General features: G+C 37.9%; 1 protein-coding gene across 4 annotated transcripts in view; it reads left to right on the top strand.

Annotated features, from left to right (window-relative positions):
* SNX25 (sorting nexin 25) overlaps positions 1 to 16,403 on the top strand; it is a 131,934-nt gene that overhangs the window by 93,541 nt on the left and 21,990 nt on the right. For all 4 annotated transcript variants that reach the window (XM_035004238.1, XM_035004237.1, XM_035004236.1 and 1 more), the window contains 3 exons: positions 8,311 to 8,442; positions 10,455 to 10,727; positions 13,346 to 13,510. In XM_035004238.1, coding sequence (XP_034860129.1) covers positions 8,311 to 8,442; positions 10,455 to 10,727; positions 13,346 to 13,510 — 570 coding nt within the window. The remainder of the gene's footprint in view (positions 1 to 8,310; positions 8,443 to 10,454; positions 10,728 to 13,345; positions 13,511 to 16,403) is intronic.

The following is a 16,403-nucleotide window of genomic DNA, read 5'->3' as shown; positions in this document are numbered from 1 at the left end:
TCTTTCTCTGACTGACATTTCATTTAGCATAATACTCTCTAGTACCATCCACGTCCTTGCAAATGGCAAGATTTCACTTTTTTTTATGGCTGAATAATATTCCATTATACACTCCAGCATGTGTGTGTGCACTCATGCGACACACACACACGTGCGCGCGTGCTACTTCTTTACCCATTCATCAGTCAGTGGCTACTTGGGCTGCTTCCATATGTTGGCTATTGTAAATAATGCTGCTATAAACATCGGGGTGCATGTATCCCTTTGAATTAGTGTTCTTGTATTCTTTGGGTAAATACCCAGTAGTGCAATTATTGGATTCTAAGGTAATTCTGTTTTTAACTTTCTGAGCAACCTCCAAACTGTTTTCCACAGTTAGCTCTCCTACCAGCAGTGCACTAGGCTTCCTTTTTCTCCACATCCTCACGAACACCTGTTGTTTCTTGTGTTTTTGTTTTTAGCCAATTTGACAGGTGTGAGGTGATGTAGTAGTTTTGATTTGCATTTCCCTGATGATAAGTGATAAGCATCTTTTCATGTGTCTGTTGGCCATCTGGATGTCTTCTTTGGAGAAATGTCTCTCCATGTCTTCTGTCCATTTTTTAATTAGATTATTTGTTTTTTGGGTGTTGGGTGTTTTTTGGGTGAATATTGAACCACCCTTGCAACCCAGGAAGAAATCCCATTTGATCGTGGTGGATGATTTTTTTTTAATGTATTGTTGAATTCATTTAGCTAGAATTTTGTTGAGCATTTTTCCATCTGTGTTCATCAGGGATATTGGCCTATGGCTCTCCTTTTTAGTGGTGTCTTTATCTGATTTTGGTGTCAGAATAATGCTGTCCTCATAGAATGAATTTGGAAGTTTTCCTTCCTTTTCTATTTTTTTGGAATAGTTTGAGAAGAATAGGTATTAACTCTTCTTTAAATGTTTGGTAGAATTCACCTGTGAAACCATCAGGCCTTGGACTTTTGTTTTTTTGGGAGTTTTTTGATTACTGATTCAGTCTCTTTGCTGGTGTTCAAATTTTCTAATTCTTCCTGTTTCAGTTTTGGTAGTTTATATGTTTCTAGGAATTTATCCATTTCTTCTATGTTGTCCAATTTGTTGGCACATATTTTTTCATAATATTCCTTGTAATTATTTGTATTTCTGTGGTATTGGCTGTTATTTCTCCTCTCTCATTTGTGATTTTGAGTCCTTTCTCTTTTTTTCTTGTTAAATCTAGCTAGAGATTTGTCAATTTTGTTAATTTTTTTTCAAAGAACCAGGTCCTGGTTTTATTAATCTATTCCATTGGTTTTGTTTGTTATTTGGTGTTTATTTTGTTTTTGTTTTAGATTCTATATCATTTATTTCTGCTCTAGTCTTATTTCCTTCTTCTGGGTTTAGGTTTCATTTGTTGTTCTTTTTCTAGGTTCTTTAGGTGTAAGGTTACGTTGTTTATTTGAGATTTTTCTTGCTTTTTGAGGTAGGCCTGTATTGCTATATATTTCCTCTTAGAACTGCTTTTGCTGCATCCCAAGGTTTTGAGCTGTTGTGTTTTATTTTCATTTATTTCTATATATTTTTCTTATTTCTTCTTTGACTTCCTGGTTGACTCATCCATTGTTTAGTAGCATGTTATTTAACCTCCATGTAATTTTGGTCTTTACAGATTTTTTCTTTGGTTGATTTCTAGTTTTAGCAGTAGCGTTTAGCATAGCATTGTAGTCAGAAAAGATGCAGGATATAACTTGGATCTTTTTTTGAATTTATTGAGACTTGTTTTGAGGCCTAATATCTGATCTGTTCTGGAGAATGTTCTATGTGCTCCTGGAAAGAATGTGTATTCTGCTGGTTTAGGATGAAATGTTCTGAATATATCTATTAAATCCACCTGGTCCAATGTATCATCAAAGCCATTGTTTCCCTGTTGATTTTATGATTGGATGACCTGTCCATTGATATAAAGAGGGAGTTAAAGTCCCCTACTATTACTGTATTATCATCAATTAGTCCTTTATGTTTGTTATTAACTGTTTTATATATTTGGGTGCTTCCATTTGGGTGCATTAAATATTTACAATTGTTGTATCTTCTTGTTGGGTTGTCCCCTTTATCATTTATTATATAGTGTCCTTCTTTGTCTCTTGTTACAGTCTTTGTTTTAAAGTCTAGTTTGTCTGATATAAGTATTGCTACTCCAGATTTCTTTTGACATCTGTCTTCATGATAGATATTCTCTGTCTCCTCACTTTCAATCTGCACGTGTCATTTTTTTTTTTTTTTTTTTAAGTAGGCTCCATGTGCAGTGTGGATCCCATTGTGGGGCTTGAACTCATGACCCTGAGATCAAGGCCTGAGCTGAAATCAAGAGTTGGATGTTCAACTGGCTGAGCCACCCAAGCACCCCTCAATCTGCAGGTGTCTTTAGGTCTAAAATGAGTCTCATGTAGGCAGCATATGGATGGGTCTTGTTTTTTTATCCATTCTGTCACAGTATGTCTTTTGATTGGAGTGTGTAGTCCATTTACATTCAAAGTAATTATTGATATACATATTTGTTGTCATTTTATTTCTTTTGTGGTTGTTTCTGAAGATTTTCTCTGGTCTTGTCTTTCTCTCTTTCATGTTTCTCATTTTCCTTAGTGATATATTTGGATTTCTTTCCTTTATTCTTTGCATATTTATTAGTGGGTTTTGATATATGGTTACCATTAGGTTTGTATATAACCTCTTCTGCATATAGTAGTCTGTATTAAATTCATGGTCATTTAAGTTGTACCCATTCTTTATTTCTCTCCTCCTCATGTTCTTTATCATGTTTTACATCCTTTTGTGAGTTCCTTGACTGATTTTATACTGAAATACTCATTTTTACTGCTGTGGTGTTTCCTACCTATCTACTGTCATTTTTGGTCTCTCCTTTCTATTCAAAGTTTGCCTTTTAATATTTCTTGCAGAGCTGGCTTAGTGGTCATGAACTCCTTTAGTTTTTGTTTGTCTGGGAAACTCATCTCTCCTATTCTGAATGATAGCCTTGCTGGATAGAGTATTCTTGGCTGCAGATTTTTCCTGTTCAGCACTTTGAATATATCATGCCATGCCTTTCTGGCTTGGAAAGTTTCTGCTGAAAAATCCCAATAGCCTCATGGGGTTATTGGTCTTCTTTTGTCTTACTGCTTTTAAACTTTGTTCATTATCATGTGTTTTGCCAATTTAATTACAATATGTCTTGGTGTGGATCTGCTTTTGTTGATTTTGTTGGAGGTTCTCTGTGCCTCCTCGATCTGGATATCTGTTTCCTTCCCCACATTCAGGAAGTTTTCAGGTATTATTTCTTCACATAAATTTTCTGCCCCTTTTTCTCTTTCTTCTTCTTCTGGGACTCCTGTAATACAAATGTTACTACATTTGATGGAGTCACTGAGTTCCCTATTCTCTTTTTGCATATTCTTTTTTCTCTCTTTTGTTCACCTTGATTACTTTCCATTACTCTGTCTTCTAGGTCATTAATTTGTTCCTCTGCTTCTTCCAGCCTGCTGTTCATTCTTTCAAGCATGTTTCTCATTTTGTTTTTTGAGCCCTTTATCTCTGCTTATTATTCCTTATCTCTGTGTAAGACATATAAGACACTCATGTCTTCCACCTTTTCTCAAGTCCAGTGAGTATCCTTATGATCATTGCTTTAAATACTCCATAAAACATGTTACTGATACCTGTTTCACTTAGCTCTCTGGCTGTGACCTTGTCCTGTTCCTGTTCTTTCATTTGGGATAAATTTCTTTTTTTTTTTTTTTTAAAGATTTTATTTATTTAGAGAGAGAGAGAGTGCATGTGAGTGAGTGCCAGGGGAGGGGCAGAAGGAGAGAGCAGACTCCCTGCTGAGCAGGGAGCCTGATGTGGTGCTCAATCCCAGGACCCTGAGATCATGACCTGAGCTGAAGGTAGATGCTTAACTGACTGAGCCACCCAGGCGCCCTCTTTGGGATAAATTTCTGTCTTCTCATTTTGTCTACATCTCTGCCTGTTTCTCTCTTTTAGGAAAGTCAGCTATATCTCCTGTTCTTGAGGGTAATGGCCTTCTGAAGAAGAGGTCCTATAGTGCCCTGCCATGTAGTCTCCCTTGTTCCCCAAGATCTGGTGCTTCTGGGAGTGTCTCCAGTGTGTGGTGTATGTGTTCTGCTGTTTTGTCCTGGCTGCTTTATCCTTCAGGCCAGTTATCTGGAGAGGCTCTCTTTGCCTGTTGTGGGCAGTGTTTGGTCCCTGCCCTGAATGTGGTACCTTTTAACCAGGTGTGCTCAGACCGCTTGTGAAGTGAGACCTGTCACCACTGCCAACAGAACTACAAAACTGTTGAGTCGGGGCACATGGTGTGAGCAGGGGTTTGGGCTGGTCTTCTGGGGAAGGGGCCCTGCCATGCTGGGACTGAGGCAAGCATGACTGGGAGGGGCAGTTCCGCTGCAGCACAGGGTTGAGGGGTGCTTGGTACAAGCAGGTTAGGTAGTGAGTGTGGGAATAGTGCTGGTTCCTGCAGGTGGCCCTGCACTTATGCTGAGGGGTGGGGGAGGGAGATGCATATATATGGCCAGTTCCTTTGTTCCCAGAGTGGTCTCTCCATGAACACTGCCTCTCTGGGATACACTCCGAAATGAGTGAATAACCTCCCCACTGTGTGCCCCGGGTGCTCTTCAGATCTGTGTTTCCATTCTGTATGTCTGCAGGTTGTTTGCTGGCCTTCTCTCTGAGAGCAGCACAGCCCCCTCCAGGCTCTATCCCAGCCCAGTCCACTGACCTTTAGAATTACAGGCTTCAAGCCCCACTGGTTGCCAGAAGTCACGAAATTTGGCCCCTCTTACTTTCTAAGCCAGTTACTGTGGGGATTTGTTTTCCCCCACTCTCCCCTGTCATTCATCCTTGTCTGTGACCCTGGCTTCTTCCTCATCACAGCACAGGGATCCATTTCTCTCCCAAGCCGCATGTCCACACTTCCTACCTTCTGGGTGACTTATTCTCTACCTTTAGTTATGAAGTTTGTTCTGCCAGCCTTCAGGTCAGTTTCTGGGGCATTTAGGATGATTTGAAAGTTATCTAGTTTTGTATGTGGGACAAGGTGAGCCTGTGATCCTCCTACTCCACCACCCCCATCTTCCAACCCACTGTCTAAGATCAGTTTTCATATCAATTTATATTTGATCCAAGACCCGTCCAGAGTGAACACCATCGAGTGTAGCTCAGGCAGGACTCTGCACTTGAATATGAAGATTCTCTGAGTTTCTGTTTCTGCTGGAATTCTTGGAGAGCATCTTTCCTAAATTCGTCTTTCCTTCTTGAATTCCATACTATTTGTAGTTTGCTACACACACAAATCAGGTAATTTCTTAAGGAGAGGAACTGTTTAATTATGGTTAAGAAGCTGTGCTAGAGTCAGAAAGCCTGGCTCTCAATCCTATATCTACTGAGATTGACTTTGGACAAGTGCGCTTCTTTGTACTCCATTTGTAAAATCAGGATAATTGTATGTATCCTTTGGGTGGCGACCATTAAATAATGCACATAATGGGATACGTACACCACATGGTATATGAGCACTCACTAAATATTATTACTGGCATTGATTATTATGGGAGTGTGTTTAGTGATGATATAGATGTAGGAAAAATCCAATTGTAATCTCTTCTTTTAGGATAAAAACATCATTCCCAAGATCCTAATTCTACATATTCTCATTAGTATACTGGAGATAGCCTCATGAGTAAATTGTGGATGTTTTGAAACTAGAGAATCCTGGTCCTATGTCACTCTTGGTAACATGTTGGGTACATTAGGAACATGTTCATTCCTCTAAGGCCCTGAGGTACTTCTGAGTGCTTTTCCTGGAGAAAAATTAACTAGCTGGTAAGAGGTAGCAACCCACACAAAACACAGAACTTAAGTTCACAAAATATGCATGATGAAACCAGATCAGGTTGGACTGGGAGAGACTGAAAAATCGTAAATAAAACTTCCTGAAGAGGAATAGATAATGATCTGCCTTCCTGCCCGAAATGCTGTATGGCCTTTAGTAATGTAACGTCTACCAGGACAGTATTTTGTCTGCTACCTAGAGACCATTGACTATGGTAGCATCCCTCCCAGAATTACCAGGGATCTTCAGACAGAAAGAAAAGGGCTGAACTAACAAATGAATTAAGAGCACAATGTGTGCTGTGTGGAAGCCCTTAGTGAATGTTAATTATATCATCTATAGTTTACAAAAATGATTTCGGTAGTGGTGTCAAGTTTGACCTCCCCACCCTTCTCTTTGTACTTCTGCACAAAAATCTCAGAGTTACTGAAATTAAGTAATCTCGAATGACTTGAGATTGAGTTAATCTCAGATGAATGCGTTTGACTCTGAAGTATACGATCTACTCATCCTGTTCACCCCGATCCACACTCTTAGTGTAGGTGTTACACAGTGAGATGCTCTTCTCTCCTTCAAGAGGAGAGAAAAAAGCCAAATGGAGCAGAGAATTTGGTTAATCCACCAGCCAAGGTAAGAGATATATCAGGTGTTTAATTATTCTTGAGATATATTTGCTACCATTTATATATATATATTTGTACTTTCGGAACTGAGCATAGACTATTCATAAGATACAATAAAAATCTAAAAATGGCTAATATTTTAGAAGACGTTTTGAACTTGGTTTTGCAAATATATGAATTTGTATCTAACTTGGAATTCATTTTGATCCAAGGAAGACTTCCTTAGATTTCGTTGAATGCTCTTTCTGCTCGGCTTCTCCCTATACTAAAAATCAGTAGCTCTCTGAGTGATGTGTTATCCCTAGCCAAAGTTGATACGGTTCCTAGAAACCTCTGTGGACCATGTACAGTTAGAGTTTGTACTTCAAAATGCTTTACTGGTAGGGTTTACATAAAGATACATGCTGTGATCTTCCAAAGTTAGGAAACTAACTAAATACTAACTGAAATATTTATGGACTCTAATTGTTAGTGATCTGTAGCAGAAGATGGCTGTCTCTTTTAATTAGTCACCAGAAGTTGTTAGAAAAATGCCTGAGCCTTTCTGTTCACAAAACCTCTTGAGGGCTCACTGTTGGCAGAAGAGTTAAATCCGTATTGATCATATGCACTTGATTGTAGAAAGATCTTACTAGTAACATTTCCAAAAAAATTCTAATTGCCACAATTTAAATTTTAAGAATCTTAAAACATAAATGTTTGTTTTATTGCATTTGAGTTATACTTACGTGTCTTTTTTTTTTTTTTTTTAAACCTAACTAAGAGCTAAGGATATGGGGCTTCAGTTCCTTCTAAATTAATTTGAGGCATTTCTCGTAACGAATTGAGTTATGAATAATTATAAAGGTGATCTGCTTTCTCCTATTGTGGCAGCCTATGCTCAAGATTTTGCACGCTGTGTCTCCAGATGTGGTTTTTCTTTTTCTGTAAGCATGCAAAATGGTAAACAAAGGAGTAATTTTGGTACATGCATAACAGTGTAATATTATGAACCAATTAAAATGCTTACAAAAGATTTTTTAAATAAATCTGAGCAAGGCTGACAGATTAGCTAATAGTACTGTGTTGATGTTTATTTCCTTATTTTGATCATCATACATTGTTTATGTAAGAAAATATTCTTGTTTTTAGGAATGTGGGCTTTATCCAATGGTAAAAGGCTGATCTTGTCTGCAGCTTCCTATTTTTTTTTTTAGTATGGTGGTGGTGGTGGTGTGCACCCATGTGTGTATGTGTATGTATGTGTAGCAGGGAGAGAATGTGATTTTAAAGTTTAGGTGGTAAAATTTGGGGAATCGGGGTAATAAGTAAAGTTATTTGTAAAAAAAAAAAAGATACTGTACACAAAAGAACAAGATATAAAATCATTTTCCTCAGCTGTATAAAAATAGGATGGAAGGCAAAAATGCCAAACTATTAGATTCTAGCCTCCTGGGTTTTTTTAGACATTTCTCTTCAATTTTTCTATTATGAGCATCTGTTAGCAGTATATCCCACAGGGCAAGGATTTTTGTCTGTTTCATTTTCTAGAAATGTGCCTGATCCAGAGTAAATGTCAGATAGATCTTTTGCTGAATGTGTGGATGATTAATTTGAAAATTGGTATTTGTTGAATATGTACATTTTGAATCTTTAATAAACTTTTTCCATTTAAAATTTAGGAAGTAGAGAGAAATACCATATTACACTGACTATGACCTTAAAAAATGAGGTCCCCCTCCCGAATTAGAGACTAATCCATTGGAAGTTAAAGTAAACTGATAATAAAAATTTTTTTTCTTAAATTTCCTTAATAGATTCTTCAGTTTGAAGATATCTTGGCTAGTACTTTCTACCGAGAGCACTTTCGAGTATACATGGAAAGGATGGACAAGAGAGCTCTGATTAGTTTTTGGGAGTCTGTGGAGTATTTAAAGAGTGCTAACAAGGTAGTACATACAGCATCAAAGGAATATGAATCACTAGCTGATGAAAACGTGCATGTTAGACACTGTGTCTGTTTCTCAATGAAGCTGTAAGATAAGTATACATTAAAGACTATTTAAAACCAAATATAATAATGGAATTATGTTCTAGCCGCTAACAGTAAATGAAATTAGATTTTATTTACAAAAAAGATGCTTTTGAATGTGTAGTCAGGGAAAAAAAGTGACTTATAAATGTACCAAAATATTGAATTTATTTTCAGGCAGTTATTTTTTTAACACATTATAAAAAGACTTATATATATATATTCACATCGCTGTTATAATGAATTGATCTTGTCATCTGCACCTCCATCTCATAACCTTGTTATTTTAATATCATCGTGCATATTTTACACAACTGTTCTCCTTTTATTTCATTTAAAATATGATTGAATTAATGGGGCTTAGGTGGTCCAGTTGGTTTAGTGGCTGACTCTTGGTTTTGGCTCAGGTCATGATCTCAGGGTCCTGGGATCGAGCCCCACGCTGGGCTCTGCGCTCAGTGGGGGAGTCTGCTTGTGGATTCTCTCTCTCTCTCAAATAAATAAGTAAGTAAATCTTTTTTTTTTTTAAGATTTTTATTTATTTATTTGAGAGAGAGAGAAAGAGAGAGAGCATGAGCGGGGATAGGGTCAGAGGGAGAAGCAGACTCCCTGCTGAGCAGGGACCCTGATGTGGGTCTCCATTCTGGGACTCTAGGTTTATGACCTGAGCTGAAGGCAGTTGCTTAACGGACTGAGCCACCCAGGCGCCCCACAAATTACATTGGTTAAGGAATTAAATTCACTCTCATAGTATTTTTAAATCTTCTTAGAAATGCTTTTCATTGTTAATTTGTAAGCCACAAATTACCTCATTTTACCAAATACTGTTTTTGCCTACTTTATTATATATTTTATTTACTAGACTTGATTCCAAATGACTTCTGGCTGCGCTCAAAGGAATATTGCAAACAGCAATCTAAAGAACTTTTCTAAACTACTGAAAACAATTTGAAAGATTTCAGTGGAATAGGAGCATATAGCTTTGTCAAATGCAACACTATTTGACCTGGCAGCACTGATTTGGATGTAAAAGTTCTGGGATGTTTGTTGAATTCACAATCTTCATTTGTTAAATTGTCTTCATTTTTTAAAAAAAGATTTTATTTATTTTTTTTAGAGAGAGAGTGTGAGCAGGGGGAGGAGCAAAGGGGGAGAGAGAGGGAGAGGGAGAGGGAGATAATCTCCAGCAGACTCTGCACTGAGCGGCAGAGCCCTAAGACCCAGAGATCATGATCTGAGCTGAAACCAAGAGTTGACGCTCAGCCACCCAGGCGCCCCTGTCTTCATTTTTCACTTCTGTTGAAGACTTTGTGTAACATTCCTGGAGTTAATGAGATGTGTCTAGAGGAAATATAAATATTATGTTAACCAGAAGAGATACTGAATTTGCGAAGCAGGCTGACTGTGACCTAAGTGTAACGTTTAAGACTAAGCCGTCTAATATAAGCTTGATTATAATGCAATAAATCATCATTCTGAAAGAACATTTTTCTTGTTTTCTTAAATTATACAATACTGACTTTTTTTTTTTTTTTGGAGTGAGAAATGGCACTTCCAATTATTTATATTAGATTTTAAAAAGCCAAATTGAATTTAGCTGATATTTGAGCTGTGGAATTCAGATTTACGAGGAGGAGTCCATTGCAAGAAGAGAACTGTTGTCATTTTTCTCCTTCCAGCATTTCAAAGAAATTGCATTTGTTAACTGTTCAACTGAAGTGTTCATTTTAAGGAGCCAGTTGTCTTTTGAGGGTCTCACTCTTACCCCTCGGTTCTGAATGTGCACACGGAAGCCAGAGAGCCACCTGGTACCAGTGTACGTTCCACGCCTTCCTCCCAGCTTTGAAATGTAGAGAATTCTGAAGATACTCCGTTTTGTCAGGGATGAAATTTCTTACCTTTCTTGTTCTTCATCCTTCTGTTTTTCAGAATGAAATCCCTCAATTAGTTGGCGAAATTTACCAGAATTTCTTTGTGGAAAGCAAAGAAATATCTGTGGAAAAATCGCTTTACAAAGAAATCCAGCAGTGTCTTGTAGGAAATAAAGGTATTGAAGTGTTCTGCAAAATCCAGGGAGATGTTTATGAGACCCTAAAGGATAGGTATTACCCTTCATTCATTGTCAGTGACCTATATGAGAAACTGATGGTAAAAGAGGACGAGAAACATGCCTCACAGTTGGTTTCCAGCAAGGATGAACTGGTGAGTCACCTTTCACTTTCTCCTCCCTTCTCAGTGGTTAAGCTTCGAATATGATCTGATGGGCTCATACTGTATAAGCCGAATTTGGTGCGCCCCTTCACCTTTTAATGTACAGGACCCTAAGTGGAGCTTACATACGCCTCCCCTTGTTCTTGTCAACAGCTGACTACCACCACCTGCTGTTGAGTCACAGACCTCACTGCCCCCTCCCTACCTGAGACACACCCCGAAAACGCGAAGGCAGAAAGCCTATGGGGTGGGACATTTGTGACTTAGGCCAGGTAAGAGAATCCATAGAACTTAGTGCGGCCTGAGAATAGTCGAAGAGTGGGGAAATGAGGAGAGAAAGAGAATGTGGGAGGAGTTACAGGAAATATTTTGGAGTTTAAAAAATCAGATGTAAGTAAGATGTTCCAAAGAAAACCTTGCTCAGCCACACCTGAAGTCTAATTTTCTTAAGTGTACTGTCATTTAATGGGAGAACCCCAGTTGCCACCTGTCATGTACTATTAATGATTTATGTGAGTTTTAAGATTTATGAAGATGCAAAGAAAAACAAAATGTTTTAAGTCACCCTGTATGGAAAGATGATAATTTATCTTGGGTTTTTTTCTGCCCAGTGATTTCTCAAGCCTTGAGGAATCAAGTGCTTGCTCTTGATGGTATTTGAAGTCAGTATCTGAACTGTTTTTAAATTCATTCCTTCAGAGTTTTTAAAAGATTTATTACTTAGTTCTTTATATTTTCAGTGTATAACACCACCGAACTGGTCCAAAAATCATTACTCATTGCATCTTATTTTTTAAGATAGGTCAGTTTGTTTAATTTTAATTATTTATTTATTTATCTATTTATTTACTTAGTTATTGGTCAGTTTGTTTTAACTGTGTTATCTCTCCCTCAAAAGTTAAAATGGTTAATTTGCAAATGCCTTAAAAGAGGTTATTCAAATTGATTAAAAATGTCAGTACCCAACAGATAAATTGAATAAGGTCTTGAACTGACAGTTGATATGAAAGGTAAACAAACATGAAAAATTATCCAACTTCACCTGGGACTCAAGAGTAATACGTATCACTGAGCTTTTGAAAGCTCCTACTCTTTTGTAACAATAATCCTACTTCTAGAAATTTATCTTAAGACAGTAAGTAGAAAAGTTTATGTATCACGGAGTTTGTTTTAGTACATTTGGGATAGCAAACCAGCAGAATCAACCCAGAGCACGAGCAGCAGTAGGAATATGTCTTAGTGTACTATCCATTGCTAGGATACTATACAGCCATAAAAATTATAATTTTGAAGTCTGTAATTAATACCTTCAAAATAAGCAGCATTGTAAATTCTATGGAAAAGACAGAATACATGTCTATGTATACAAGGTGTAGAATTATGTCATGATATGTACATTCATGGACAAGGATTTGAAAGAGCTGACAAAAATAAAAACAGCTTGTTTTTCTAGGATTATTAATACTTCATTTTTGTTTGAAAAAATTACTGTTACAATTACTAAAAATTAGAAGAAAAAATTCTGGAAGAACATTAAGGAGTATAAACAAAGCAGAAGACTGTTCTCAGCCATTCTTTCCAGTGCCCCGCACAAATCTGTTTTATATGCAGTCTGTTGGTAATCTATCCAGATTTTTGAAAGTTACACAGTTCTTTATGAATCTTAAGTCACTTTGAAATGCTAACCATTTTACTTGTAAAATGATCTACCTGTTGATTTGTAAAATACATCTTCAAGAGAAGAACTGAACAAAGGGTATACCAAAAATACTTTCACTAATAGGAATTTGGAAATTTTATTTTAAAGGGACTCTCATGAGTTTTCTGTAATATTCTTTGGAGCCCGAAAGGAAGCCAAATGTATCTCAGTGTCTTTGTCCAATATTAGGCACAGATCATTCGGGTTGAGCTGGGTGCAGAACTCAGTTGCCTTCCCTTGTTCCAAGCAGATTCCCTTGGGTGTACCATTTGGAAGATAATGGTATGGAATCCACCCCATGACCTCATCTCCACCTTCCACCCGCTTTTTCCGGCTATTAAATGTTTCTTTTTTCACTGCAATCCTGAACACCAGTTACTTTGGTTCCAAATAACTTTGACTTGTTACTTTGCTGAGGCAAAGCAGCCTGCTCCTGGGTTGTTACCAGAGTCTTTCCTTAGTGGAATCTAGTCCTTGGGCACAGTGTAATGATAGAGAACCTATGCACTCGGTAATAATGGCTGACCAGTCCAGCATCAGAAGATAGTGTGGTTCTCCCATCCAAGTACTAACCAGGCCTGACCCAGTACCTGCCACCCCAGTCTTAATCAGTGGTGGAAGAACGGTCTCAGAACTGTTTGTGTCAATTGGCCATTTAAGTTTAATAGTAAAAGATTGGTTAATGATAATGCATCGTAAAACCTTCAGAAGGAAAGGAGAATGTTTTGTGGACCATTTGTTTTGTGTGTGTGTGTGTGAGTTTTAAGTTTTTAGTTTTTAAAATCAGTACTTTTTAATGGAAACAACTTGACCAAAAATCTGTCACAGAATTTTGAGACCCATTAAAACAAAAGTTTAATGAGAAAAAAAAAGAAGAAGATAGTGTGGTTCATGTGACTTTCTCCCCCAGGGCCCGGGAGTCGAGGCTGGTGAGGAAGCTATAGATGAAGGCACCAGCCGGATTAATGAACAAGCCAGCTTTGCTGTAAACAAACTACGAGAACTAAATGAGAAACTTGAATATAAAAGGCAAGCTCTAAGTTCTATTCAAAATGCACCAAAACCTGACAAGAAGGTAACTCTTTTGCTTTCAAGGTTGTCTTTGAAAGTTTCCATTTTTCCAATTTGATAAATAGTTTTCAGTTTATGTTGCAAAGCATCACAGTTTCCTTAAAAAGAATTTTATCAGTAAGTTCCATTGTTACATTTTTGCTTCTAGTATAGAATGAGAAAAGCACTTGTTTTTAGCCTTCAGTGGTCTGGGGTTCTCCCCCCCACCCCCGTCATCAGCGGTGAGTAGCTCTGTTCTCTCACCTGGCTTGCCTATAGTACCTTTGCAGAACAGAGCAAAACATTTCCTTGTGTCAGATTCCTTTCTGGAAGTAAATTAACTCCACGAGGACAGTCTTTTCAATTTCATTTTTCTTTCAAATGCTGTGAGTCACAGTTTAGAGAACCTCAGAGAATTACGCAAGAAGTAGATGGTTTTGCTAAAAGCCAACAGAATTGGAAAGTTTAAAAAGGTGAACAGCATCTCCCTAACTGGCATTTTGCGAACCCCAGCAGTGGTGTGGCTTTTTGCTTTGTGGTTATGCCTTTTCAGAGTCCAACAGGGAGGCATTTCTAGTATAGCCTTGGCCGATGCTCTTCGGTCTGCCAAATTGATCTCCTCTGGCAATTTCTGAGTGCGTGTTCAGCAACATAAGTGATGAGTAAATGCACGAGGCTGTGCCGGTCCCTGTGGGGAATCAGTGATATACAGAGCCTGACATGTGCCCTTTGGGAGCAAACATGGTGACAGTGGGACCAAAACATACCCACATGAACATGAAGCAGAGAGTCTCAGCCCTGACTGATGATAAAGTGCAGGACAAGGTTTAGGCTGGGAGTGCTTCCTGTATGCTTTTTGAGCAAGGAAAGAGTCCTTGTAGCCTTCATGTTCAGGAGACTTTCGGAGCAAAACTTCTGCCCTCAAACCACAGAGTTACATATCCTTATAGGATTTCTCATGAAAGAGATCCATAGCCTTTTTTTTTTTTTTTAAATAAAATTACTTATTTTTTAAAAATTGTTGCAAAATATACATAAAATTTATTACTACTTCAACCATTTTAGGTTGTCAGGTCAGTGTCTGTGTATTCACACTGTTTTGCAACCATCACTACTATCCATCTGCAGGACTCATATGGCAAAACTGAAACCCTGTGCCCATTAAATAATACTTACCATTCCCCGCTCCCCATCCCCTCGCAACCACCGTTCTACTTTCTATCTCTTACAGATTTAGCTACTCTGAAATACGTCATGAGTGGAGTCATACAGTATTCATCCTTTTGTGACTAGCTTATTTCACTTAGTATAATGTCTTCAAGGTTCATTCATATTATACTGTGTGTCAGAACTTCCTTCCTTTTTAAGGCTGAGTGATTTTCCATTGTGTATATATATAGCATTTTGTTTATCCATTCACCCATCAGTGGACATTTGGTTTGCTTCCACCTTTTGAGTATTGTGAATAATGCTGCCATGGACATGGGTGTACAAATATCTTTTCAAGATCTTGCTTTCACCTCTTTTGAGCATGTACCCAGATGTGGAATTGCTGTTTTTAATTCTTGGAGGAACCTCCATACTATTTTCCATAATGGTGGCACCATTTTATGCCTTCTCACCAACAGTGCATGTAGTTTCCAATGTCTGTAGATCCTCACCAATAATTGTTTTTCAGTTTTTTGATAGTAACCATCCTAATGGGTGTGAGGTGGTTTGAATTTGCATCTCACTAATGATTAGTTATGTTGAGTATCTTTTCATGTACTCTTTGGCCATTTATATATTTTTTTTGAGAAATGTCTATTCAAGTCCTTTGCCCATTTTTGAACCAGACTGTTTGATTTTTGTTTTTAAGTTTTAAGAATTCTCTATATATTGGGGCGCCTGGATGGCTCAGTCGTTAAGCATCTGCCTTTGGCTCAGGTCATGATCCCGGGGTCCTGGGATCGAGCCCCGCATTGGGCTCCCTGCGCTGCGGGAAGCCTGCTTCTCCCTCTCCCACTCCCCCTGCTTGTGTTCCTTCTCTCGCTATGTCTCTCTGTCAAATAAATAAATCTTAAAAAAAAAAAAAAAAGAATTCTCTATATATTTTGGATGTTAATATCCTATCAGATATGTGATTTGCAGATATTTTCTCCAATTCTGTGGGTTGCCTTTTTACTGTGCCAATAGTATTCTTTGCACAAAAGTTTAAAATTTTTACGAAGTCTAGTTTTCCGATATTTTCTTTTGCTGCCTGAGCCTTTGGTGTCATAGCCAACAAGTCATTGCTAGCCCAGTGTTATGAAGCTTTTACCCTATGTTTTCTTCTAAGAATTTATAGTTTTAGCTCTTATGTTTAGGTCTTTTATCCATTTTGAGTTAATTGTTATATAGGATGTTAGGTAAGGGTCCAACTTCATTATTTAGCATGCCGATATCCAGTTTTCTCAGCACTATTTGTTGAGGAAATTGTTCTTTTCCCATTGAGCGGTGTTGACACCCCAGTCAAAATTCTTTGACCATATATACAAACGTTTATTTCTTGGCTGTCTATTCTAGTGCATTGGTCTACATGTCTGTCTTTATGTCAGTACCATACATTTTGATTAGTATAGCTTTTTTTTTTTAAAGATTATTTATTTATTTATTTGAGAGAGAGAGAATGAGAGAGAGCACATGAGAGTGGGGAGGGTCAGAGGGAGAAGCAGACCCCCCGCTGAGCAGGGAGCCCGATGCGGGACTCGATCCAGGGACTCCAGGATCATGACCTGAGCCGGAGGCAGTCGCTTAACCAACTGAGCCACCCAGGCGCCCCTTGATTAGTATAGCTTTGTAGTAAGTATTGAAATCAGGAAGTGGGAATCCTCCAACTTTGTTCTTTTTCAAGATTACTTTGGCTATTCAGTCTCCCTTGAGATTCCATATGAATTTTA

This window comes from Mirounga leonina, unplaced genomic scaffold (assembly GCF_011800145.1).
Source record: "Mirounga leonina isolate KUSES-001 unplaced genomic scaffold, KU_Mleo_1.0 Mir_128, whole genome shotgun sequence".
Classification (NCBI taxonomy): domain Eukaryota; kingdom Metazoa; phylum Chordata; class Mammalia; order Carnivora; family Phocidae; genus Mirounga; species Mirounga leonina.
This window is presented reverse-complemented; position numbering and strand designations above follow the sequence as displayed.